Source organism: Elgaria multicarinata, chromosome 7 (genome assembly GCF_023053635.1).
Source record: "Elgaria multicarinata webbii isolate HBS135686 ecotype San Diego chromosome 7, rElgMul1.1.pri, whole genome shotgun sequence".
NCBI lineage: Eukaryota > Metazoa > Chordata > Lepidosauria > Squamata > Anguidae > Elgaria > Elgaria multicarinata.
The window spans coordinates 399,319-426,143 of NC_086177.1; the positions used below are offsets into that span (position 1 = coordinate 399,319).

General features: G+C 42.8%; 1 protein-coding gene across 1 annotated transcript in view; it reads right to left on the reverse strand.

Annotated features, from left to right (window-relative positions):
• Positions 1–26,825, reverse strand: part of SNX5 (sorting nexin 5) — a 106,414-nt gene that overhangs the window by 26,515 nt on the left and 53,074 nt on the right. Inside the window, exons 7-9 of the mRNA XM_063130029.1 lie at positions 15,094–15,199; positions 14,925–15,000; positions 13,265–13,304 (exon numbers count right to left, since the gene is read on the reverse strand). Of these exons, the coding sequence (XP_062986099.1) occupies positions 13,265–13,304; positions 14,925–15,000; positions 15,094–15,199 (222 nt within the window). The remainder of the gene's footprint in view (positions 1–13,264; positions 13,305–14,924; positions 15,001–15,093; positions 15,200–26,825) is intronic.

A 26,825-nucleotide genomic window follows, 5' to 3' on the forward strand; every position in this document is an offset into this window, starting at 1 on the left:
TGTCAAAACCTACAGTGATTTAGGGCCTTGCTAGACGAGGCTTTAGCCCGGTGCAGGCCCGGGCTCGTCCCTGTGCGTCCAGATGACGCACAGGGTATCCCGAGCTCAGGCAGGGGTCAACCCTCCCTGGGCCCAGGGTAACTGGCACCTCTTTTAGCCTGGTTTTTCCTGCAGTCTCAGGCTGAGCCTGAGACCACAGGCGCATAGCCAGGTCCGCCGCTTTTCCCGGCTACCGCTTTTACTCCTGAGTAGCCGGGAAAAGCGGCGGACAGGCCGCAGCTCTCCACAGGAGCACTGCGGCCATCAGGGCTAGGGTGAGAACATGGGGGGGCGGGAATCGCGGCCTAAGGGACATGGGAGGCGGGAATCGTGATCTACAGGACATGGGGGCGGGAATCGCGGCCTAAGGGACATGGGGGTGGGAAACGGAGGGCCACGGGAGATCGGGGGCGGGAAACGGAGGGCCACGGGAGATCGGGGGCGGGAAACGGAGGGCCACGGGAGATCGGGGGCGGGAAACGGAGGGCTACGGGAGATCACGGGGGGAAATCGGGGGAAGGGGAGCAGGGAACCCATTTTTTTTAAAAAAAATCCCTACCTTTAGCGCTGGTGCGCTCCTTTAACTGCCAAAAAAATGGCGGATGCGATGGGGCCTTCCTAGATCCCGTCACGTCTGACATGTAGACAGGCCCGACAGGCTGCACTACTTCTAGCACAGCTTGGCCCCTCTACAGGCTCGGATTCCAAGGTAGGTCTAGCAAAGCCGTAAGTGGCAAAACCACAATGCGCCTTGGGCAAAGATACCAGCACATGTGTAGGAAGTGCCGACGGGTAGGAACCCATTGGGATGCATACATGACTGTTGAACCACAGGGCTCTGGGACCTATCAGTCAACAGCCTGAGTGCTCAGACTTGTGAGATATTATGCTCCAGGTGAGGGGGGCAGTTGGAGGAGGATTTGGGTGAGGGGTCATACCTAGGTCTCTGCAGTGGAGGCTCATGCCCAGTGGAGGTGGGCCTGAAACGGGGGGTCACTGGAGACAGAGCCTAAGGGGTCACCAGAGGAGGACCTAAGGGCACCTATTGCGTTATACACAAGCCTTTTGCTACACAGTTCAACACACACAACCCAACATTTCTCCAGAATAATAACACAGAGAAAGCAGTTTGTGGCAGAGCCTACTTATTAAAAGTGGCGGGGGGGGGGGGGAGAAACCCATTTCACACACAGGCAAACTAAGGCAACAGGCAATTTAAGACAATCACAGTAAGAGAGAGGGAGAGAGGGGGAGGGGGCGAGAGAGAGAGATTGATTTTGGGTTACATAATCACAGCATACTAAATTCACAGAATCAACATAGCGCAAGCTTGTTTGCTTGTTTGTGTGCCTTAAAAAAACACTCCAGAATATGTCACAACACAAGAGAAGCCCACTTCTCTGAGATTTAAATTAAAGGAAGATGGGAGACCAGGAAACCCATTTTACACATAGGCAAATTGAGATAGCAGGCAATTGACTCAATAACTATGAGAGAGTTTGGGTTACATAATCCCAGAGCTTTTTTAAAAAGTGTGGCCCAGCAAACATTAAACAGGAGGAATTTACCCAGTAAAATGTATTAATGTGCATAACCGAAAGGAAAGAAAGGATTTTTAAAGCCACATGTTCACAATGTGACTCAGTTCCATTATATAGCAAACCAAAATGGACTACAGGCCCAAATTTTGAAACAGGTTAGCCCACGAACCCTCACCTGCCCCGTAAATTTATCCACAGTAACAGCACAAATAAATTTCTAGCAGGACTGGCTTCTCCAACGCTGAAAGCAAAGGGTGAGGGGAGAGGGGGAAACCCATTTCTTAGGGATGGACAAACTCACCTGTGCTTGCCCCGCGCACCTCTTGTCAGACTTTTGTTGGCCACCCAACAGTTTGGTGTGTGGGGTGAGCTGCTGGATGGTCTGTAGGGGCTGACAAGAGCTCGTGGCTCCTCATCTTCCCCAGAGCCTGCACATGCTACCTGTCAATCCTCATGGTCTCCTTGCAAGAAAAGAGAGCATGAGGGGCCATTGCCACCACCAAGCAATTGCGCCTCCCTCTGCTGGTGCCCTCAGAGGATGTGGTGGCAAGATGGGAACTGAGGTAGGAGCACCGTGGCAGAGAGAGGCACGGTTGTCCGATGGTCCCTAACGCTCTCTTTCCTTGCAAGGGCTGACAGGTTTTTATGACCTTTTTCATAAAAACTGATTTCACATAATTGGCAGCCCTAAAGAGGCCCATTTTTTCCAAATTATAGGTATAAATTATCTTTTTATTTTTTAATATTTTTTTTATTATTTTGTAGTTCTGGTTACACGGGTCAAATAATACATCACATATATACATTCAGAGTCAATACAAATATTTATACTTATTCATACCTTGGCTTAAGATGTTTAACATTAATTAATTAATTTAATTCAATTCAATTCAGTTTAAGGGACCCCGGAATTAAATCTCTTTACCGATCTACCTATGTTTTCCGTAGCTCTATATATCCCAATGGGATATTCTCCCATCTTTTTCTTTATTCACGTAGTCAATGAATTTCCTCCATACCCCCCTCAAATTTATATTCACTTAGGCTATAGCTAGACCTAAGGTTTATCCCTGGATCGTCCAGGGGTCAAACCTGTTCATCTAGGTGACACACAGGGGATCCAGTGCTCAGGCAGGGGCGAACCCTGGATGATCTCAGGATAAACCTTAGGTCTAGCTGTGGCCTTAGTTGTCCTCGTACTTTCCTCAAGTTTTGCATCAACTTTTCTAAGAGGGCAATCTGCCAAACCCTTTGATACCAATTTTCAATATGAAACCCTTTGCCATCCTTCCAATGTTTAGCTATTATCCATCTAGCCGCCAATAATAAGTGGCTTATTAATTCCTTATTTAGGAGCTTGGTATCTGATCCCCTATATATATATTTAAGAGAGCTAAATGAGAAGATGGGTCCCATTGTCCGGTTATCGAACTGATCTCTTGGAACACTTTTTTCCAATAAACACTCGCCTTAGGGCAAGACCACATATGTATGTCCCTACTCCAGAACATCCCCTCCAACATCCTGGGGATGACCCTGGCTCATTATTGACATTCTTCTGGGCATCAGATACCATCTAAGGGTCAGTTTTAGCATTAATTCAATATTTTTACTTGAAGTTGTTTTAAATGAAGCTCTGTCCCACAAAACATTCCAATCTTTTTCTTCAATTTGGATTCCTAAATCAGTTTCCCAGACTATTTTAAGTGAATCATTTGAACCAGCTTCCTGAGATATTATCCATTTATATAGATCGGAGGTCAAACCTTTTGTTACTCCATTATATCCCACTACCTTACGTTCAAACTCTGTTAAATTTCTAGTGGCCACTGATTTTATTTCTGGCTTAGAGAGAAAGACATGTACCTGTGCGATTTTTAACCATCATCCCTTTTCCTGATCTAATTTTTCTGTCAGTTGTTCCAATTTAATCAATTGCCCATTAAATTTCCACTTAACCATTCCCCTTTTTGTTAATCTACCTTCAAATGCTGGGTGATGAACCATTGGAGATAACAATGAGAGCCCTGGAGTGGATCTACACATAAGTGAATAAACCTCTTATAAACGTTTTTAATTGCGCTTTCTGTCTTATCCCGCCACATGACGATTGGTTTTTATCGTTTTATCACTTACTGTTTCTGTCGTTATATTTTCTGATCTTACCCATAGAAGTAGCTGTATTTTCTGTAATGTGGTCGATTGTGTCATTAAGAAACATACCATTATTTTCAATCCCTTAGCCAATCACCTTCCTCGGGGGTGTTTCCTGTGTTTCCCGCCCAAAGTGGCAGCTGTTTCAACTCTTTCTTGCCTTGTGTTCCTCTTTGCAGCCACACCTTCCCTTCCCCTTTCCATGATCTGCATGTGATGTAAACAGTTGAAATCAATGGGATTAATCCTCTAACCGTGCTGGAGGCTCCCTGCATGTGTATGGGCATTGTTCGATATGTGTTTACTCTGAAGTAAGACTCTCTCTGTTCAATGGGCTTTCCTCAAAGGGAAGCCAGCATGTGATATAAACAGTTGAAATCAATGGGATTAATCCCCTAACCCTGCTGGAGGCTCCGTCCCTCCGTCCCTCTCGGAGGAGGGGGCAATGGGAAAAAATAGGAAGCGGGAGGAACAAACTCTTTTTTCAAATATAGAGCTGAACTAAGTGGTTGATCTGTAGTCATAAAGTGGCATAAAGCGCACCTCATTTTCTATTTTAACTCCCTTGATGTTTAGGTTATCCAGAAGGTTTTGTGCTAGGGGTTCCAAAGCTAGGATAAATAATAATTGTGAGAGAGGGCAACCTTGCTTTGTGCCTCTCCTTAAATCTATTTTGTGTGAATTTATATTGTTTATCCAACTCATTGCTGTTGAGTCACTATATATTTTACCTATTAAATTTTTTAAAAATCTCCATATTTCATCTTACTTAAAACACTTATCAAAAATGGCCATTCCATGCAACCTTTCTGTGATTTGAAATAGTGTAATATATTCAATAATTTCCGGATTGGTTCTGAAATTTGTCGTCGGGGGACAAAATCAGTTTGATCTGGGTGGATATATTTGTTAATAATCTTCCTCAGTCGATTGGCTAAGACAGTAGTAAAGATTTTATAATCCACATTTAGTAGATTCTTAATTACTCCCTGGACCTCCTCAAGTGTCACCTCTACACACAAAGTTTTTGCATCCTCACAATCAAGCACTGGTAGATTAGTTGAACTTAAGTATTGTTTAATGGACTCTCCTGATGGATTTGTTGATTTATATATATCCGAATAGAATTCTGCGAATTTTTTGCAGATCTGTTCTGAGTCAAAACTTTTCATTTCCTTTTCCTCTCAAATACCGAATTATTCTTTTTTCATGTTTTTTCCATAATCTATTAGCCATTATTTTTTATCCTCTTCCTCCAAATTCATAGAATTTTTGTCTTAAAGCATATTGCGTGCTATTTGATTGATTTCCATGATATCAAGTTCCCTACGTTTCCTCTCCAATAGCTGATATATTTTATTAGATCCTGACTTCTCATAGTCATCTTGAAGCAGTTCTATTTCCTTTTTGATATCTGCCCCTGCAATTACTCTTCTTCTTTTTAAAATTGCCCGCTTTCATACAGTAGCTCCTCATTACAGCCTTCATTGTGTCCCAAAGGAGGCTGTATGTAATGCTTCCTTTTGCACTTTTCTCCCAAAAATAAATAATTAATTCTTCATATAGCCTCATTTTAATATTATTGTCCATCATTAACGTAGAATAAAATGTCCATGTAGGGCTGGTCTGAGTGAAATGTAGGGGTCCTAGAGTTGCTACTATTGGGTCATGGTCTGTGATTCTAATTTGGCCAATATCAACTGCTTCTGTCTGTTGCAAAACTTTGGAAGAACCTAATAAATAATCTAGGTGTGTCTTTGAAGCATGTCTGGCCAATACATAAGTAAAACTTTGATCACCTGGGTGAGTTTCCCCCCATAAATCCCAGACATCTCATTTCCGAAAAATTCTTAATAACTTTAATTGCTGCTTCCACTTTCCCTTATTTAACCCTATTTTCTGCTCCTTCCCTACGTTTTCGAGATCTTTACTTGTACAACTTTGCACATTCCAGTTCAAATCTTCACCTAATATCAACTCCCCTTGGGATAATGTTTTGACCATTTTTTAAAAAAATGTTTATAATTTTCAGTTGCCCAGTGTTTGGTGCATATACTGACCCCGAGTGTTATTAGTTTGTCTCCTTCCAGTTTCCCTTCAATGAACACAAATCTGCCTTCTTTATCTTTAAATATTTTAGTTATTTCAAAGTCAATCTGTGTCCTGAGAATAAAGACAGGTTGCTTACCTGTAACTGATGTTCTTTGTGTGGTCACCTGTGCATTCACACAATGGGCTCTGCACCTGCACAGAGCAACTTCTTTAGCTGAGGCATTTTGGGCAGGAACCCCTCCCCCACAGCACTGTGCGCACGCTCAGAAGGGTTCCCGCCCATTCCCCTCACTTCATGGAGACCGACATCGTGGCCTCAGAACTGAGAGGTTAAGAATACATACAACTGCCAGAACATCGTTACCATAGCATAAAAAGAAAACAGTTTCATAGACCTGACACCGAAGTGTCGGTACCATAACTTGTATATGTAAAGAGAAAGAACACTGTAGCGGGGACGGTGGGTGGGTTGTGTGAATGCACAGATGACCACTCGAAGAACATCAGTTACAGGTAAGCAACCTGTCTTTCTTCTTCGTGGTCTCTGTGCATCACACAATGGGCAAATAGCAAGCTGACTTATCAGGTTGGAGGGTAGGTGTTTATGTCAGTATCGATGATAGGACAGCCCTTCCGAAGGTGCGGTTGGCTTGAGCCTGAATGTCGAGATGGTAGTGTCTGACGAAGGTCGAGAGATGAGACCAGGTTTCAGCTCTACAAAAATCCGGTAGCCTCTGTCAAAAGCTGTTGATGTAGCTACAGCCCTGGCTGAATGTGCTCTAACAGATGTGCTGAGCGGTAGACCTTATAACTCATAGGCTAGACTTACACTGCTGATGATCCATTTTGCTAGGCGCTGTGATGAGACTGGCTCACCCTTGCTCTTACCTGCATAGCATACAAATAGCTGTTGTGATGAGCGAAAATCTGCAGTCCTCTGCTTGTAAAAGGTGAGAGCCCTTCTGACATCGAGGGTGTGCATTGTTGTCTCCAGTGGTGAAGTTGGTGTTGGAAAGTAAGTTGGAAGGGTAATTGTCTCGTTAAGATGGAAATCTGAGACAACTTTTGGAAAAAACGTCAGATCTGGCCTGAGAAGAACCTTGTCATGGTGGAAGGGCAGGTACGGAGGGTCTACTCTGAGAGCACAGAGTTTGCTGGCTTGCCTTGCTGATGTTATTGCTACCAAAAAGGCTATCTTCCATGAGAGTAATCTGAGGTCTGACGTCGCCATAGGTTCAAAGGGTGGAGATGTTAAAGATTTTAATACTACTGGTAGGCTCCATGATGGGACTATGGGTCTGATTGGTGGTGCGAGATTATGAGTTCCTTTGAGAAATCTTTTAGAAAGAGGATGTGAGAAAACTGTGACTCCCTCAACAGGAGGGTGAAAAGAAGAAATTGAAGAATGTCGAAGTCCTCTGTCGAAAAGAAAGGATAAGAAACCCAGAACTTGTGGTAACAAAGAGGCCTTAGGCCGAAAGTTATTAGAAGTAGCATAGGCTACAAAGGTAGTCCATTTTCTGCAATATGAAGCTTGAGTGGACTGTTTTCTAGATGCTTGTAGGATGCTTGTAGGTGCAGTGTGGTAGGGAGAGGTTCGGCGTCTAAATTCGCCATGCTGTTAACTTGAGCATCCTGACATTGGGGTGTCTGAGACGGCCTTGCGACTGAGTAAGGAGATTGGGGACATACGGAAGGTAGCGGTAGTTGCCCTGTGAGAGCTTCAGGAGACAGGTGAACCATATCTGGCGTGGCCACCACAGAGTCACTAGAATGCATGATGTTTGGTAGGTCTCGATCTTCAAAATGGCTCGTGCTATCAGAGGAAAAGGAGGGAATAGGTAGTAGTATCCTCTGTCCCAGCGTAGGGTGACCACGTCTCCCATCGAGTTCATCCCTAGTCCTGCTCTGCTGCAATATTGAGGTAGAAGCGAGTTGGTTGATGTGGCAAAGAGATCGATCTCTGGTCAGCCCCATATGAGGAATAGACGGTGGAGGACTGGTCTGTGTAGCTGCCACTCGTGAGATTCTTGTCTGAATCTGCTGAGAGTGTCTGCTATGGTGTTGCGAATGCCAGCAATGTGAACTGCTGTGATTTGTAGATTTCTGTTGGTGCACCACTCCAGGATCTGTAATACGAGTTCCAGAAGGCGTTGTGACAGCATTCCTTCTTGTTTGTTCAGGTACGCCATGGCAGTGGTGTTTTCGGTTGCAATTTGAACAAGACCCTGTTTTAAGTTTGGTTTGAAAAGCCCTTAGGGCTTTGTAGACTGCCATCAACTCTAGCCAGTTGATATAATTGAGGTGTTCGGTGTCTGACCAATGGCCATGGGCATTGAGTCCTTGATAGTGAGCTCCCCAACCCGAGAGGGATGCATCCATAGTTATTATGCCCTGACACTGTTGAGGTTGGAAGGGCATTCCCTGAATCAGAGAAGCAGGTCTCGTCCACCATGCAAGGGATGCCTTGACTCGAGGCGGCAAAACCAATATTGTGCATCTGGCATTGGATTCGATGTTGAACGTCTGGATGAACCAGAACTGGAGGCGCCTCATACTGGCTTGTTGGACAACAGCTGTCGTTGGGGCCATGAGTCTGAGAAGGCACTGGATGTCGAATGCTGTAACTCGAGTTGAAGCAGTCATGTCGGATGCGAGATGAGCTATTCTGTGGGCATGTTCTTGAGGAAGGAAAGCTCTGCCTGCTTTGGAGTCCAAAATCCCTCCAATGAACTGAATGGTTCATTTTGGGTAGAGACTGGATTTCTCGTGGTTTATGCATAGCCTGAGGTCTTGGAGGAGGCTGCAGGTGGTGTCTACGGATGTCTGCAAGTATGACTTTGTTTGGGGCCAGTCGTCGAGTTTAAGGGTATACCTCGACGCCGTTGAGCCTGAGATTTGTGCAGACAACAGCCATGCACTTTGAGAAAACTCTTGGTGCTGTGGACAACCCGAAAGGGAGAGAGGTGTATTGGTAGGCCATGTCTCCAATGGCAAAACAAAGGAACCTGAGATGGGATCGATTTATGGAGACGTGGAAGTAGGCATAGCGTAGGTCGATCAATGTGAACCAATTGCCCCTTTTGAGGAGAGGAAGGAGAGAAGCCAGTGAGACCATCCGAAACTTCATGACGTTGAGGTAGGTATTTAGTTCATGTAAGTCCAAAATCAGGCGAAGACCCCTGTCTTTCTTTGGAACCGCAAAGTACCTCGAGTAAAAGCCATTGTGAAGGTCTTGAGGAGGCACGATCTCTATGGCGCCCTTCTATAATAAGGAAGTTACTTCTGATGACAGGGTGTTGTTGCTCGAAGTATGCTTTATGGTGTCGAGAGGAGGGAAGTCTTTGAATTCTATGCAATAGCCTTTTTGTATGATGGATAGAACCCACTGGTCATTTGTAATAGCCCGCCAAATTGGTAGAAATTTGGCCAGGCTTTCTTTGAATGGAGTCACCTCTTTTTCTAAAGGAGTAGGCAAGGGGTCAAAAACGACCTCGGTGCGGTTGGTCGTTCTTCCTTGGGAAAGATCTCCCCATGGAAGCTGGGAATTGCCTCTTCTGTTGCTGTGGCTTTTGCCGAAAGGAAGGCTGTGGTTGTTGATGGTACCGATCCTAATTGGAGCGCAGTCAGGACCACCTGCGTTGCACCAGGACATATGGTTTCTGGAAACCCATTTTCCGCGCCATCACCCAAACTTTTTGCACCGCATCAAGTGTGTAGTCAGTTTTTTCATTAAAGAGGCCAAGGCCATCGAATGGTAGATCCTCTATTTTTAATTGTTATTTTTCTTTTAATTTGCTCTCCTATCCAGACTTGTTTCACCATCTCTATAACACTTACTCCCTTATTCCCATTTGAACCAGAACCAAAATGCCTCCCTTGACTGAAGAAGTGTACCGCTCTGAAGCTGAACGCACACTGGAGTTGGTATTTCTTCTGGCCTTTCAGCAAACAAAGCGCAATTAAGTAGAACCTTCGTATTTTTACACACATCCTTACTATGCCAATTGGAGGATTTTTCCACATATAATTAAACAATACATTACAACTCCTTGGCTCCTCCGTAGCATTTTTCCTTCTTTTCCACAGCTCATGCTTGGAAATTATTATTATTATTATTATTGTTGTTGTTGTTGTTGTTGTTGTTGTTGTTGTTGTTGTAGTAGTAGTAGTAGTATTTAGATTCCGAATCCAGTCTTTTTAAGCTCTCATGACTATTTCTCCTACCGCTCTGCTTTTCTCCCAGCCAGCATCTGCTGTTTCTGCCTTAGCATCCCCTTGCATTGCAGCTTCTGGCGGTAGTCCAATATTCAGTGTCTTCAGTAGCTACTGTTGGGATGAATTTTCTCCACAGAGGAAAGAAAAGGACTTTATGGAGTTAAATGTGCTTGGCAGAATTGTCTCTGGACTGCCAGCAGGTGTTCAGACCGGAGCCTGGCAGTTTGGTCTACGTGCAAGACCTGGAATAGAGACAATTGGTTAATTGAGCCAAGGGGAAAATGTATTTAAGATGTCCATGTTTAAAGGCATCTTGTTGTCAATGTTGTCAAGTCATTGTCGTTGTTGGTGAAGTATGCTGTAAAGCTTTCAGTAAAAATGCTGAAAGTTTGTTTAAAGTAAAGTTTCTTACTGACAAAGTCCAGTGAGTATTTGATTTCTTCCTCAAGTAAGACTTTCTTGCCAGTAACTGTGTGCTTCCAGCTATTCGCGGTTGCTACGTGCTCTGCAAATTATTCAATACCACGACAGCTACGCCATGTCTTCATTGAGGCAGGTAATATTTTTGTTCCTCTTACGACTATCAGTTTAAAGGAATGCCTCCAACAATATAAAATGTTAGCCTCCTGTAGGCAAAACTCTCAACACTTATGAAGTGTTTCTGCAGCAAGATCTTCTAAAATCAGTGGGTGAGGTCTTGGATTGCCTAAGACTTTTTCCGTATCTCCTCCTTTTTAGTGAAACGGGCAAACTTGATTATAATATCTCTTGGGGGAGCTGTCTCTTGTCTTCTGCCTACTGAAACTATGTGTGTGCGTTCCGTATCTTCCTCCGATAACTCCAAGGAGGGGATTTTAAATTTAAACCATGCAACCAAGAAACTGAACAAATTATCCTTTTCAGACTCCTTAAACTTACGTAAGCTCAAGTTTTCCCTGCGATTCGAATTTTCCAAATATACAATATGTTCTTTTAGAAATAAGTAATCTTTCTGTACCTGTTTTAGGGCTTTCGAATTTGCACTGCTCATGTCCACAGCCGTTGAAGCAGTTGTTGCAACCGAGTCCAGTTTTCCCCCTAATTCTGACCATCTGCCTTCAAACGGAGTCATCATTTGTTTCCAAATGTCAACAAACATAACTTTCAAAGTCTCCTGTAAATCCAGCTTTTACAGTTGCTAATTGCACAGTGAATTCAGCCTTTAGAACTGCAATTGTCCAATGGAACCCACAGGGGTTCCATTATTTTCTGTTGATTCAGATGCCATCTTTACAGCTTGCTGCCTCTTGGGTGATCGTTCCGAACGTTCTTCTCTCGGCTTAAAGAAATCTGTTATTACTTTCACTTTCAGCCCACTTTGATGTATCGACATTCCCTTGCTCAGCAGGCTTTTAATTATATTTTTCTACGAGCTGGGAGTCCATCCAAATATACAATCCTGGAGAGCCATGGAGGAGCTGAAGTTTTATTTGGCCATCTTGCTCTGTGCCAGACCACTCCACCCTCCCACCCAGTATAAATGATCTATTTAAACCAATTATGCCTGTAGTTTGGAGGAAGTGGGCCTCTTTATGGCTGGCATTTATGTAAAATCGACCTTACAAAAACGGTCAAACCGCCATTTTGCACACAATGGTGGCTTGACAAAGGAGCAAGGCCCACCATGCTTGCTTTATTACATCAAGTGCTGCAGTATGCAGATCCCAGTTTTGGAGGAGGCAGCTGGTGGTAATCTGCTGAGCCCTCCACCATCACCCCTATTTCCCACACACATATACATGCTTACATGGGAGGAAGTCCCACTGAATTCAGTGAGACATATTTCTGACTACCTACATAGGATTGCTATACATTTCCCATCATTTAAAAGCACTTGGTACACACAATCAGATAATGCCAGTGTGTATTCAATTACAACAACAACAATGTGTCATCTTAAGTTTTGTTGTTGTTTATTCGTTCAGTCGCTTCCAACTCTTCGTGACTTCATGGACCAGCCCACGCCAGAATTGAATAGGATTTATAAGGACAGAATCCACCCACACCAAGCCCTATAGACACACATACGTAGGAATTTATCATTTTGTAAATCCCTTCTGCCACACACACACATCAAGCCCAAATACATTTTACGCAACATGCAGCACAGATTTAAATGCATCCCCCTAACTTCTATTTACTCAGTCACAACCTCATGGAAACAACAACAAAAAGGTGAATCAACCACCCTTCCGCAGGGGCATGGCACAGCACCTGTAATTCCCTCCCCATGCCTTGAACCTTGGTTGATTGACCCGGGCCACACTCCTTTCTTAATGGGCTTCAGAGGGGGCCTTTAAATCTGACTCCTCTGGCTGCATTCCACAGTCAGTGCAAACATTCTGAATGCTCTAAATTCCCTCAAAATGATTTTTTGCAGGGGAAGCTCAAGTCTTCCCCAATCTTTGACTGTTCTTGCTAATTTTCGAACTAACTGCTGGTTAACCCATTCTCTGTCAGCCAGACAAATTTGGCAGCTTCCCATCCATATTTTGCAAGACTAGCAGTTGGTCACACCTTTTCATTCTTTTTTCTCATTCACACTCAATTTTTTTTTAAAAAAAGAATTCTACCACTAGAAGAATTCCCCACAGACCTATATTTCAAAGGGCAACTCTGTATACTTTTTCCCGATAACATCCCGTAATAAGCTTTGTTATGCACTAAATTTAGTTAATCCATTGGAAAATTAGATAACTATCTATGTGCTTAGCTATATCCCCAAAACCGACTTTTTCCCATATGGGAAAAATGCACAAAATTGTGTTCCCAATTGTGTGGCCCGATTAGGCCACCCATAATTGTTGTTTAGCGCAAGCATATGGCCTTCTACCATATGAACCTGCCTGTTCATTAAGATCAAAGGTTTCTTGGGTGTTCCAACCATCCCTAGAATCCATCTGGGCTGCAACTAGGAGAGGATACTCTCTGAGGACAAGGCTCTGGAACTCCATCCTAAGGATAGTCTTGCCCCCTTATATTTTGGTGAATGGCAATGAATTTTCTTTAAAAAAAAAATGTTACAGTTTTATACAGCTGACATAAGGGGCCAAATGTTGCCATTCTTTTGTATTTCTCTGCTTTTATAGATTATGCTTTTACCTTGCTGTATAGGTTTTGCAATTTAATTTTCAATGTTTTTAATAGTGATGTTAGCCACCATGGACTATTTCTTGGAGAAGGCAGAGTAGAAGCTTTTTACATAAATAAAATAAAATTACCCTGAGTTTCTCAAAGAGCTCTGAAATTTTCAGCAAGTACCTGGGGAAGAAGAAAGTAAGAAGAGAATGTTAACTGTGTTTCCCAAGTCTGGTACTCAGAATACTACCTGCCTTAACAGCTGATTTCCTGAATCAGCAGGGGTTTGGACTAGATTTTGAGATACCCTCAACTCTATGATTCTATGTGTTTGAACAGATTTCCATATTCTAGAAGACTTCAGAGCTATTATGTCAAAGACTTGAAGAACACAAGGCAAGAAAGGAGGTGCCATTAATAACAGGTATGAAGGCAGGGATTAGGAGCTGTAGGAAAGGGCAAGAATATGTACAGACTGAAAATTCCATGCCATGACCAATGGAAATTGCCATCCATCCTCCAACTCTTTAAATGAAATATCTGGGGAATGCATCCACGCTTTTGTAGAAAGTTATACTGCCAGACAATAATAAAATTTTAATAGAGTCTTTCACAGGAGTCTCCATGGACATCACCACAGCAAGTCACAAATAGGGAGCAGTGAAGAATGAAGAGGAAGAGGGCTTAGATGGGATACGAAAATGCACTGGAAGAGGGCTTAGATGGGATACGAAAATGAATACTAGAGCTGTTCTAGCACTTAAGAGAGCAACTGAGGCACAGAACTGCAGATATATTACCATATGGGGTGCAGGGCCCAGCAGTTGGACAGCATATGGAGCATTTGCACCTATATTTGCTCATATACGAGAGTATAGGCATGAATGTACCGAAGGAATGGGCAGGGGGTAAAGGCAAGTGGTAGTTGGGGAAACAAACCTATGAAGACAAAGCCAGGAGAAAAAACAAATTAGAGAAGAGGTCAATTACTCTTGTCAACAGTCAATGCGATAGATTTAGAAAAAAAGAGAACGACAAAGGGTATGGCTAGATGGGGCAATATCCCGGGGATCACCCCTGGATCATCCCTGTGCATCCACATGACGCACAGGAGATCCCGGGGGCAAGGAGAGATGATATGGCCCTACAGTTTAATTCCAGTTTTTCCCATGGTCCCAGGCTTGTCCAGAGACCACGGGACATGTGGCTGGGCATTTCTGTTTGTCCCGACTCCTTGCGAGGAGCCGGGCACAGGGCGTGGAGCTCCTCAGGAGCTCCGTGCCCATTGGGGGTGGGGTGGGGGAGCGTTTTTTTTTAAAAAAAAACAAATTTACATTTTCGTAGGAGCACTCCTGCGCTCTTTCTTGATTAAAAACCAAAACGGCGGGCGCAACGTCCTCTTCCTTCCTGGACATCGCGCACCGCATGTAGACAGGGAGAACTCACAATCACCATAACGCAAGATCCTCCCCCCTCCGTCCCTCTACACCCGGGAGGTCTAGACATGCCCAAAGACAGCAAAACAACTGGAAATAATATGGTAATATTATTTCCAGTTCTTACATTTAACTATCTCTTAATTTTTAATATTGCTTTCAAGTCTTTGATTTGGTTTCACTATACTGAGAGTATCAATTCTGTTAGCAATAATAAATCCATTTCCCCCTAGCAGCTTTTAACTAAAGAGAAAGGAGAACCAATCATGGATCTTGCACATCACATCTAGCTTGTACCTTTGCTAACTCATTTACTGAGACAAATTTTGAGAATTATCATTTTTGAAGAGAAACTACATGAACTTACTTTTTAATGACAGTTGGTTCTTCCAGAGCCAGGCTATTTAAGGCAGCTGAAGTATGAATATAGTCATCTGCAACATCTGTTGAGGCAGAATCAAAAAGAAGTTTTCAGTCTTGCCTCTGAACTGTTTAGAACTACCTTAATAAAGTGATTCAGTAGGTGAAAAAGTTACTTTTATGAGATCTTGTCATCTTATCTGCCTTTGCACAGGCTTCCTTGATTCTGTTGTAGTAGTTTACAAGAAATGTCTTCTCTTGTTCAAAGAAATCATCTACCTCCTGGAAAAAGATTTTAGGGTAATTACTGTACTTCAAGTAGCCTTTTGGCCCAGGCAAAGAGAGTTACTTACACAATATATAAAATACCGCTTATAATAATGTGAAGACTTAAGCTGGGGTGGCTGTAACTTCCACTGTCTGTTTCCAGTGAGGCTTAGGGAGGTTTGTATCCCAACCCTTTCCCTTTCACAAAACAATTTAGGATACTTCATTATGATGGTGCTATATAAAATAATAATAATAATAATAATAATAATAATAATAATAATAATAATAATAATAATAGGATTACTAAAATTTGATTCCTGCTAATTTAGCAGGAAAAGTTGCAGAAAAATACCAACTCCAAAATTATTAGTCAGTTCTATCCAGCTAGTTTTTATACATTGTTCTCCTCCCTATTTATCTGCAGTTAAATATTTCTCTGCAACTTCACAGAATCATCAAATAGTAGAGTTGAAAGGGGCCTGCAGGAATCCACCCTAAAGCATATCTGACAGATGGTTGTCCAGCTGCCTCTTGAATGCTTCTTGAGTGGGAGAGCCCACAACCTCCCTAGGTAACTGGTTCCATTGTCGTACTGCTCTGATAGCGAGGATTTTTTTCCTGACATTCAGCTGGAATCTGGCTTCCTGTAACTTGAGCCCGTTATTTCATGTCCTGCACTCTGGAACAATGATCATTCTCGTTGCCCCCTTCTGAACCCCTCTAGCTTGACTGCATCTTTCTTGAAGTGTGGTACCCAGAACTGGACACAATACTCAAGACGAGGCCTAACCACTCCTGAATAGAGGCAAACCAGTACCTCACATGATTTGGAAGCTATACTTCTATTAATGCAGCCCAAAATAGCATTTGCTTTTTTTGCAGCCACATCACACTGTTGGCTCATATTCAGCTTGTGATCTACAACAATTCCAAGATCTTTCTCGTTTGTAGTATTGCTGAGCCAAGTGTCCCCCATCTTGTAACTGTGCATTTGGTTTCTATTCCCTAAATGTAGAATTTGGCATTTATCCCTATTAAATTTCATTCTGTTGTTTTCAGCCCAGCACTCTAGCCTATCAATTGCATTCTTCATGCAATTGATTTGCATGAAGACTCATTCTTCATGCAATGAGTCTGTGTGTTTGTAGATCGAGATGTTGAACTCTGTCTTGACGGTTTGGTGTGGAACATTTGTGCCACATCACACTGTTGGCTCATATTCAGCTTGTGATCTACAACAATTCTAAGATCCTTCTCACTTGTAGCATTACTGAGCCAAGTACCCCCCATTTATAACTGTGCATTTAGTTTCTTTTTCCTAGGTGTAGAACATGGCACTTATCCCTATTAAATTTCATTCCGGGGCTTTCAGCCCAGCACTCCAGCCTATCAAGATCACTTCAAAGTTTGTTTCTGTCTTCCAGGGAATTAGCTACCCCACCCAATTTTGTGTCATCTGCAAATTTGATAAGCATTCCTTGCACCTCCTCGTCCAAATCATTAATAAAACTGTTGAAGAGCACTGGGCCCTGCGGTACCTCCCCCAAGTTTGAGAAGCACTCATAGAATCATAGAATAGCAGAGTTGGAAGGGGCCTACAAGGCCACAAGGGAGGTTACCGGATTAAAAAATGAGATCAAATTAGTCTGACAGGACTTGTTCCTGACAAATCCATGTTGGCTTCTAGTGATCACCGCATTGATTTCAAGGTGTTTACAGATTGACTTCTTTATAATCTGCTCCAGAATTTTCCCAGGGATGGATGTCAGACTGACTGGTCTGTAGTTCCCAGGTTCCTCCTTTTTGCCCTTTTTGAAGATAGGGACAACGTTAGCCCTCCTCCAGTCGTCCGGCACCTCACCCGACTTCCATGATTTTGCAAAGATAATAGACAAAGGTTCTGAGAGTTCTTCCGTTAGCTCCTTCATTACTCTAGGATGCAGTTCATCGGGCCCTGGAGATTTGAACTCATTCAAGGAAATTAGGTGTTCTTTGACCATTTGTTTATCAATCTCAAACTGTAATCCTGCCCCTTCAGCTTGTACTTCACTTTTTCTAGGGAGGTCATAGACCCGCTTTTGGGAGGAGACTGAGGCAAAGTAGGAATTGAGCATTTCAGCCTTTTCTTTGTTGTCTGTTATCAATTTGCCATCCTCATTAAGCAGTTGAACCACCATTTCTTTACTCTGTCTTTTACTACTCACATATCTGAAGAAAGCCTTTTTATTGCTTTTAGCATCCCTCGCTAATCTCAGCTCATTCTGAGCTTTAGCCTTCCTCACGCCATTTCGGCACTTCTGCGCCACTTGTCTGTACTCTTCTTTTGTAGCCTGGCCTTCCTTCCACTTCCTATATGTATCCCTTTTTGTTTTCAGGTCATCTCTAAGCTTTTTGTGGAGCTACATTGGTTTCCTCTGTTGTCTTCTATCTTTTCTCCTTGTTGGAATTGTTTGTAACTGTGCCTTTAAAATTTCCTTTTTTAAATACTCCCACCCATCCTGCACTCCTTTTCTAATTAGGCTCACTTGCCATGGGACCTTACTTATCATAGTTCTGAGTTTATTAAAATCAGCTTTCCTAAAATCCAGAGTACGTGTATGGCTACACTCAACTTTTGTCTCCTTCATAATCAAGAATTTATTTATTTATTTTATTTATTTATTACATTTCTATACCGCCCAATAGCCGGAGCTCTCTGGGCGGTTCACAAAAATTCAAGAATTCAAGTATGACGTGGTGACTTTCCCCCAGAGTTCCAGTAACTGCCACTTTATCCACTAAGTCATCCCTATTGGTCAATATCAAGTCACGGATTACCGATCCTCTAGTTCCTTCCTCCACTTTCTGAAGGAGAAAGTTATCACCCACGCATGTCAGGAATTTCTTGGAAGGGACACTTTTGGCAGTATTGGTCTCCCAACAGATATCAGGGTAATTGAAGTCCCCCATCACTACTGCATCACACTTCCTTGAAACACTGGCAATTTGTTTCTCAAAAGTTTCGTCCTCGTCTTCTCCTTGATTGGGTGGTCGGTAGTAGACTCCGATTATCATGTTCTTTTTATTCCTTGCCCCATTTATTTTAATCCAGATTTATTTTAATCCAGAATCGAACTCTTTGAGTTCGATTCTGTAGCCAACTGTGGATCCACCTAATAGATGTTCCATCTAGCCCACTTTTAGCTATTTTAGCTTGTTAATCAGAATATCATGGGGCTTCGCTAAAGTCAAGATATATTATGTCCACAGCATTCCCACAGTACACAAGAGAGGTTACCCAACCAAAAAATGTGATCAGATTAGTCTGATAGGATTTGTTCTTAACAAATCCATGCTGGCTTCTGCATTGTTTTCAAGGTGTTTACAGACTGACTTCTGTAATTGGGATGCATTATAAATCTGCTTCAAGAATTTCTCAGGAATGGATGTCAGACTACTGGTCTGTAGTTCCCAGGTTCATCCTTTTTGAAGATAAGGACATCAGCTCTCCCCCAATTGTCCAACACTTTACTTGTCTTCCATTATTTCACAAAAATAATAGACAGTGATTCTGAGAGTACTTCCTTTTATTTGTCCTGAATCTCTCACCAATCAGCTTCTTGGGATGACCCTGAGTTCTAGTATTTTGAGAGAGGGAGAAAAATGTCTCCCTATCTACATTCTCCACACCTTGCATAATTTTGTACACCTCCACCATGTCTCCCCTTAGCCTTCTTTTTTCCAAGCTATTATTATTATTATTAATTTATATAGCACCATCTATGTACATAGATGGTACAAGCTAAACTATCCCAGCTGATGTAACCTGCCCTCATATGGGAGATGCTCCAGCCCTATAATCATAGAATCATAGAATAGCAGAGTTGGAAGGGGCCTACAAGGCCATCATTTTAGTTGCCCTTTTCTGCACTTTTTCCAGCTCTATAATATCTTTTTAGGTGCAGTTGAAAAATTATTTCTTCATTTGAAATTTTACTAAATATATGTAAGATTGGGGTTATAAAAGTTTGTTGGCATAGTACAGAGAAAGCTTTTGGGGCATATGAATATTTTTTTTGCTCAGGTTTAGCTCCCTTGCTTAGATTCCTTGCAAAGGCAATATCTTATGGCTCCTATAAGACTCAAAGAGATGACAAAAGTCATTATGAATATGAATAATGGAAAATCCCCAGGTCCAGATGGGTTCCCAATTGAGTGGTATAAAACCTTTTCTACTATTCTAGCACCAAAACTTTATCAACTTTACAAACATATATTTGAAGCAGGTTCGCTTTCTTCATCATCAAATGATGCCTATATTACAGTCATCCATAAAGCTGGCAAGGACCATACTAACTGTGCTAATTATTGACCAATCTTGCTAATAAATGTTGATATTAAAATATTAACGGCAATTTTAGCAACAAGTCATTACAACCTTGGTTGGACCAGATCAAGTGGGATTTTCTTAAAATAGGCCGGGTGGTAGTGGTATAATTTGAGACTAGTTGTGGATTTGATAGCTTTAAATAGAGAAACAACTGACCAGGCGCCCATTGTTCCTTTGGATACTGAGAAGTCCTTCAACAAAATTAATTGGAAGTAATTTTTGTTTTCCAATGGAATTTTTGAAGAGGGTTAGAATTTTATATTCAGCCACAAGAGCAAGAGTTATGACCAATGGTTAGTTGTCAGCTCCTTTCGTACTTGGGCAAGGTACTCAGCAAGGATGTCCACTTTCCCCATTGATATTTGATTATGTTTGGAAGCCCTGGCTTGCGCAATTAGACAGAATCGTAGTATTCACGGCTATGTGCATGCTTGCCATGCCCCTACTTGAGGAGTCCTCTTCAGAGGAGGAGCTAGGGGCCCCAGAGGCCCAGGATGCCCCAGACCAGGGACTGCCATTAGCCTCACAGAAGCCTGAGCCCTTGGGTGAGGTGTTATGTAGTGTGATGTGTTACTATTTACTGCTATGTATTTGTGATGTAAGTGTGGTTTGGATTTCGGATGGTAAGTGCTTAATTCTGTTGGGAGGAGGAGTGAGTGCATGGAATGTTACAGTGGATACTGATTGGCTGTGAGATTCAAGTGTGTGACAGTTAGCAATTAGAAGCAGTTGAGTATTGAGTGTTGATGTTGAGAGAGTCTGGGTTTGTCTGCTGAAGGGCTTAGAACAGAATAGGATCAGCGGTTTATTGTTTTGGGAAAAGAAGAAACAGAAGGAGTTAGATTTAACTAGTGGGTAGAATAGGCAAGGATACATGATAACAAACAAGTATTGTAACAAACAAGTATTGCAACAAATGAAACCACAAGATTGATAAACTGCATGAAATTATTGTTAAATAAGTTATTTTGTTTCATAAATTGGATTGGATTCTTAAAGTACCTGAGGTAAGGTACTAAAATATATGGTGGCATCAGTGAAGGAAAAGGGTGAATAGATTGGAGCAGAGTGCTGGGCTAGTTGCTGTGGGGCCAAAAGGGTCAGTGAAACACAGAACCAGTGAGCAGCAACATGCCGACTGCATCCATGGTTGAGATCCTTTTATAGAAAGTAAAAAGGAGCCCCAGAGGGAGTGGTCATGACATATAGGCAGGACTTGCGAGTGAATAAATACACGTATATATGGTCTGCTTTTTTTGAAACCTATGCATAATTTCCACCACCACCCCTTTTTTAATGAATGGCATATCTGAAAGAAAAAATTATGATATTCATTTTTGATGATGATGATGTAATGTTTCTTTGTTTTTCTTTTTCACGATTTATTTTTGTTCTCTTTTGCACAATAAAAAAGAGCAAAAAAAGAGAGAAGAATTTGCAGATCCAGAGGCTTTATGTGTGGCTTTCCAATATGGTGCCCATGGGCATTAGTGTGCCATAGACACCTCTCTTGTCACCCAGCAGGCTCCCTGCCGCTCCTCATTTTAATTTTATTTCTTAAGATTTGTTTTTAATTTTACTGTTTGGCTCCCATGCTGCTAGTTTTGTGAACAGCCATGCCCACCATGGCAGCCATTTTATGAATGAGCAAGCCCTCTATGGCAGCCATTTCATGAGAGTGTCCACAACACTTTCTCAAAATTCTAAATGTGCCCACCAACTGCAAAAGATTAAGGAGCCCTGCTCAAAGTAGAGAAAATGGTTTATTTCACATTCTTTTTCTCCCTCCCACCCCACATCTGCTTAACCATCTCCTGTCATTTCTTCTCCTTTGTCTTTCACACTTATCTCATATCCTATTTGCTTCCTGACTTGGAGCTGAGCAGAAGCAGGGAAGAGCAGCTGGCCCAGCTGAACTAGAAGCTAGAAAAGAAATCCAGCTTCCAGAGAGAGCGCGAACAGGAAGAGCAAACAGACGTTTGACAGGGGGAGTGTAGGGAAAGAGGAGACCAAGGCAAGGGGGAGAAGAGAAGCCTCAAGGAAATCCAGGAGGCTGCCAATTCAAAGAGGCCATGTACTTGCCATGTGCTCCTGAGTGAAGAAGGAAAGGTGTGTGTGTGGAGAGTTGCTGCAGGGCCTGAAGGGTGCGTGGCCTGTTCTTAGCAATCAGTGGCCTGATTGCTGTTGATTGTTGTTGGCCTCCCAGCGACCTCATTCTGCTTCCTGACTTGGAGCTGAGCAGAAGCAGGGAAGAGCAGCTGGCCCAGCTGAACTAGAAGCTAGAAAAGAAACCCAGCTCCCAGAGAGAGAGCGAACAGAGAGAGAGCAAACAGGAAGAGCAAACAGGAGTTCGGCAGGGGGAGCTCGGCAGGGGAGGCCAAGGGGGAGGCATCTAAGAAAAAAAGGGGAGGAACACACAAAACAACAACAACAAAAGATTTTTTCTCTCTCTGAAGACATTCTCATATAGTTGTGCACCTTCAGAGACACCAGGACAAAGCACAGGCAATTCTATTATAATCAGAAAGGAAAAAAACAAAACAGAAATAGACAATATGGACAGAAAGGAGTCTCTAGAGGTGATGACCTGCAAAGGGTATGCAATGTTTGTGTTCCTGCCTGAGATCAATATGGCGTACACCTGCAACAAGTGCAAGCTGGTGGCATTTTGGAAGAAAAAGTGAGAGGACTTGAGCGGCGAGTGTCCACCCTCCAAGGAATAAGAGAAGACGAGGACTTCTTAGACAGAACGGTGGAACTGCAACAGCAACAAGAAGCACAAGAGATTGTAGAGCAGTGGTTCTCAACCTTCCTAATGCCGCGACCCTTTAATACAGTTCCTCATGTTGTGGTGACCCCCAACCATAAAATTATTTTCATTCTTCTCTACACGATCCATTGTCATGGGATGGTTTGCTAATGAAAATAATACATAACAATAGCTTTAATAATACAAAAGATGATACATGACATAGTTCAGTCAATACAGTTTCCTAAGACCATCGGAAATATGTGTTTTCTGATGGTCTTAGGCGACCCCTGTGAAAGGGTCATTCGACCCCCAAAGGGGTCCCGACCCACAGGTTGAGAACCACCGTTGTAGAGCAACAGCCAGCTGAAGCAGAAGTGGAGTATGCTGACGTGAGGAAAGTCAATGAAGACGAAACTCCCTGGAAAAGAGTGACAATTAGGAGCAGAAGAACTAGAAGACATTCTGCACTGGTGGAACCATTAGAGTTAAACAACTGCTTTTAGCTACTGGAGGCTCAGACTGGAGGACAGTCTGCAGAGGAAGAATTACAGCAGAGAAGAAGAGAAGAGTAGTCGTTGTGGGAGAATTCCTGCTGCGTGGGATTGAAACCCAAGTATGTCGTGAAGACCCATGGACTTGCCAGGTGTGCTGTCTCCCTGGAGCACAGATTAGAGATGTGACTGAAGGGTTACCAAAGCTCATAAAGCCAACTGACACATACCCTTTTCTTCTCATCCATGTGGGAACAAATGATGTCGCCAAGCGGAGCTACAAAGAAATCAAGTCGGACTTTGAAGCTCTGGGAAGGAAACTGAAGAATTTTGGGGCCCAGGTAGTTTTCTCATCCATCTTCCCGGTTCTTGGAAGAGGATTAGAAAGGGAAAGAAAAATACTCTGGGCGAATGACTGTCTACGAGGGTGGTGCCGACATGAGAGTTTTGGATTCTGGGACCACGGGCTACGCTACTTGGAAGACGGACTGCTGGCAAGGGATGGGTTGCACCTCACAAGGGCTGAAAAGAATGTGTTTGGCCACAGCATAAAGAACTTGATCAGGAGGGCTTTAAACTGAATCTTACGGGGGTGGGAGATGTAAACTTCGAGGCAACAATGGATGAAGGCCAATGCACCACAGTACAGAGAACAGCTCCAATAGTGCCCAAAAATAGTGTCCACAACAATGTAGGAACAAAGCCAGACTATAAAACATATGGTCTTCGATGTCTATATACTCATGCCCAGAGTATGAGAAACAAACAGAACGAACTTGAACTCTTATTACATGAAGGCAAATACGACTTGATAGGTATAACTGAAACTTGGTGGGATGACTCCCATGACTGGAATACACCAATTGAAGGATATAACTTGTTCAAAAAGAACAGAAGAAATAGAAAGGGAGGCGGAGTTGCACTATATGTTAAAAATACCTATCTCTGCAGAGATACAGGTGGATGAGGCTGGGAGCCCCATCAAGAGCACCTGGATTAAAATAAATGGGGCAAGGAATAAAAAGAACATGATAATCGGAATCTATTACCGACCACCCAATCAAGGAGAAGACGAGGACGAAACCTTTGAGAAACAAATTGCCAGTGTTTCAAGGAAGTCTGATGTAGTAGTGATGGGGGACTTCAATTACCTTGATATCTGTTGGAAGACAAATACTGCCAAAAGCATACCTTCCAAGAAATTCCTGACATGTGTGGGTGATAACTTCCTCCTACAGAAAGTGGAGGAAGGAACCAGAAGATCGGCAAACCTTGACTTGATATTGACCAATAGGGATGAATTGGTCCCTATTGTGGATAAAGTGGCAGTTACGGGAACTCTGGGGGAAAGTGACCAAGTCATACAATGTGGCTCCACAAAAAGCTTAGATATGACCTGAAAACAAAAAAAGGATACATATAGGAAGCGAAAGGAAGGCCAGGCTACAGGAGGCACAGAAGTGCCGAAATGGCATCAGGAAGGCTAAACCTGAGAATGAGCTCAGATTAGCGAGGAATGCTAAAAGCAATAAAAAGGCTTTCTTCAGATATGTGAGTAGTAAAAGACAGGAAAGAAATGGTGGTTCAACTGCTTAATGAGGATGGCAAATTGATAACAGATGACAAAGAAAAGGCTGAACTGCTCAATTCCTACTTTGGCTCAGTCTTCTCTCAAAACCGTGTTTAATACCTCCCTGGAAAAAGTGAAGCACAAGTTGAGGGGGCAGGATTGCAGTTTGAGATTGATAAACAAATGGTCAAAGAACACTTAATTTCCTTGAATGAGTTCAAATCTCCAGGGCCCGATGAACTGCATCCTAGAGTAATGAAGGAGCTAGCGGAAGAACTCTCAGAACTGCTGTCGATTATCTTTGCTAAATCATGGAAGACGGGTGAGGTGCCGGACGACTGGAGGAGGGCTAACGTTGTCCCTATCTTCAAAAAGGGCAAAAAGGAGGAACCTCGGAAGTACAGACCAGTCAGTCTGACATCCATCCCTGGGAAAATTTTGGAGCAATTCATAAAGAAGTCAATCTGTAAACACCTTGAAATCAATGCAATGATTACTAGAAGCCAACATGGATTTGTCAGGAACAAATCTTGTCAGACTAATTTGATCTCATTTTTTGATAGGGTAACCTCCCTTCTGGACTGTGGGAATGCTGTAGACGTCATATATCTTGACAAAGCTTTTGACAAAGTACCACATGACATTCTGATTAACAAACTAGCTAAAAGTGGGCTAGATGGAACAACTATTTGGTGGATTCACAGTCGGCTACAGAATCGGACGCAAAGAGTACTTATCAATGGAAACTTTTCAAACTGGGGAGAGGCAATGAGTGGGGTACCACAGGGATCAGTCCTGGGCCCAGTGCTCTTCAACATTTTTATTAATGACTAGCTGTACCCTGCCACGCGTTGCTGTGGCTCAGTCTGGTTAAATTGAAAAGAAAGAAAAGACAAAGCGGATGTTTCTAATATGTTTAATTTCACAATGCTTGTGGATATACAATATTTTTAGTTGTTCCATTGTCTGTGTAGATATAGAGATTGTCTGGTTTGCCGACTCTAGAACACGCAACATATAATTGTCCATGTGAGAAGCAATCTGTGTCTAGATCTAAACCACACAATTCTAAAGATTGGCCCTGAGCTTTGTTGATGGTGATTGCAAACGCCAATTCAATTGGGATTTGCAATCTCTTAAATTGAAATGGCATATCTGTTGGAATCATAGGAATGCGAGGAATGAGGACATCTTCACCTTTGAAAGGTCCTGTCAAGATTGTTGCTTCTATGACCTATAAGAGCAAACAGGAGAGAACATGCAAATAGGAGAGGAGGCAGAGGCAGTAGATTGGCCTACTGTTTGGTTTTTTAAAAAGGATGTTTTTACGGTGAGGAGGTTAGTGGAAATTCATGGCAGTTACCTTTCTTCAGAACGTGTAACTGTCACAGGTGTGACATCGATATTCACTCAGCCAATTGTGAGAGAACATGCAAATAGGAGAGGAGGCAGAGGCAGTGGATTGGCCTACTGGTTGGCGATATCACAATGACCTATAAGAGCAAATAGGAGAGAACATGCAAATAGGAGAGGAGGCAGGGGCAGTGGATTGGCCTACTGGTTGGCGATGTCACAATGATCAGCAGGACTGGTTTTGAGGAGGCCTATTTCTTCGATTTTAAGACAAACTTTTGACCCCATATAGAACATAGTTACATAACAACACTCGCGTATTCGAATGCAACGTTGTGTCAAAATTTCAAAGCAATCGGTGAAGAACTTTCGGAGATATAATGTCTGTTTCGAACGAACATTTACATTTTTATTTGATTGATTTGGACGAGGAGGTGCAGGGAACGCTTAACAAATTTGCAGATGACACAAAATTGGGTGGGATAGCTAATACCCTGGAAGACAGAAACAAACTTCGAAGTGATCTTGATAGGCTGGTGTGCTGGGCTGAAAACAACAGGATGAAATTTAATAGGGGTAAATGCCAAGTTCTACATCTAGGAAATAGAAACCAAACGCACAGTTACAAGATGGGGGATACTTGGCTCAGCAATACTACAAATGAGAAGGATCTTGGAATTGTTGTAGATCACAAGCTGAATATGAGCCAACAGTGCGATATGGCTGCAAGAAAGGCAAATGCTATTTTGGGCTGCATAAATAGAAGTATATCTTCCAAATTGCGTGAGGTACTGGTTCCTCTCTATTCGGCCCTGGTTAGGCTTCATCTAGAGTATCTTCAAATACTTAAAAGGTTGTCACACAGAGGAGGGCCATAATCTCTTCTCAATCATCCCAGAGTGCAGGACATGCAATAACGGGCTCAAGTTACAGGAAGTCAGATTCCAGCTGGACATCAGGAAAAACTTCCTTACTATTAGAGCAGTACGACAATGGAACCAGTTACCTAGGGAGGTTGTGGGCTCTCCCACACTAGAGGCCTTCAAGAGGCAGCTGGACAACCATCTGTCAGGGCTGCTTTAGGGTGGATTCCTGCATTGAGC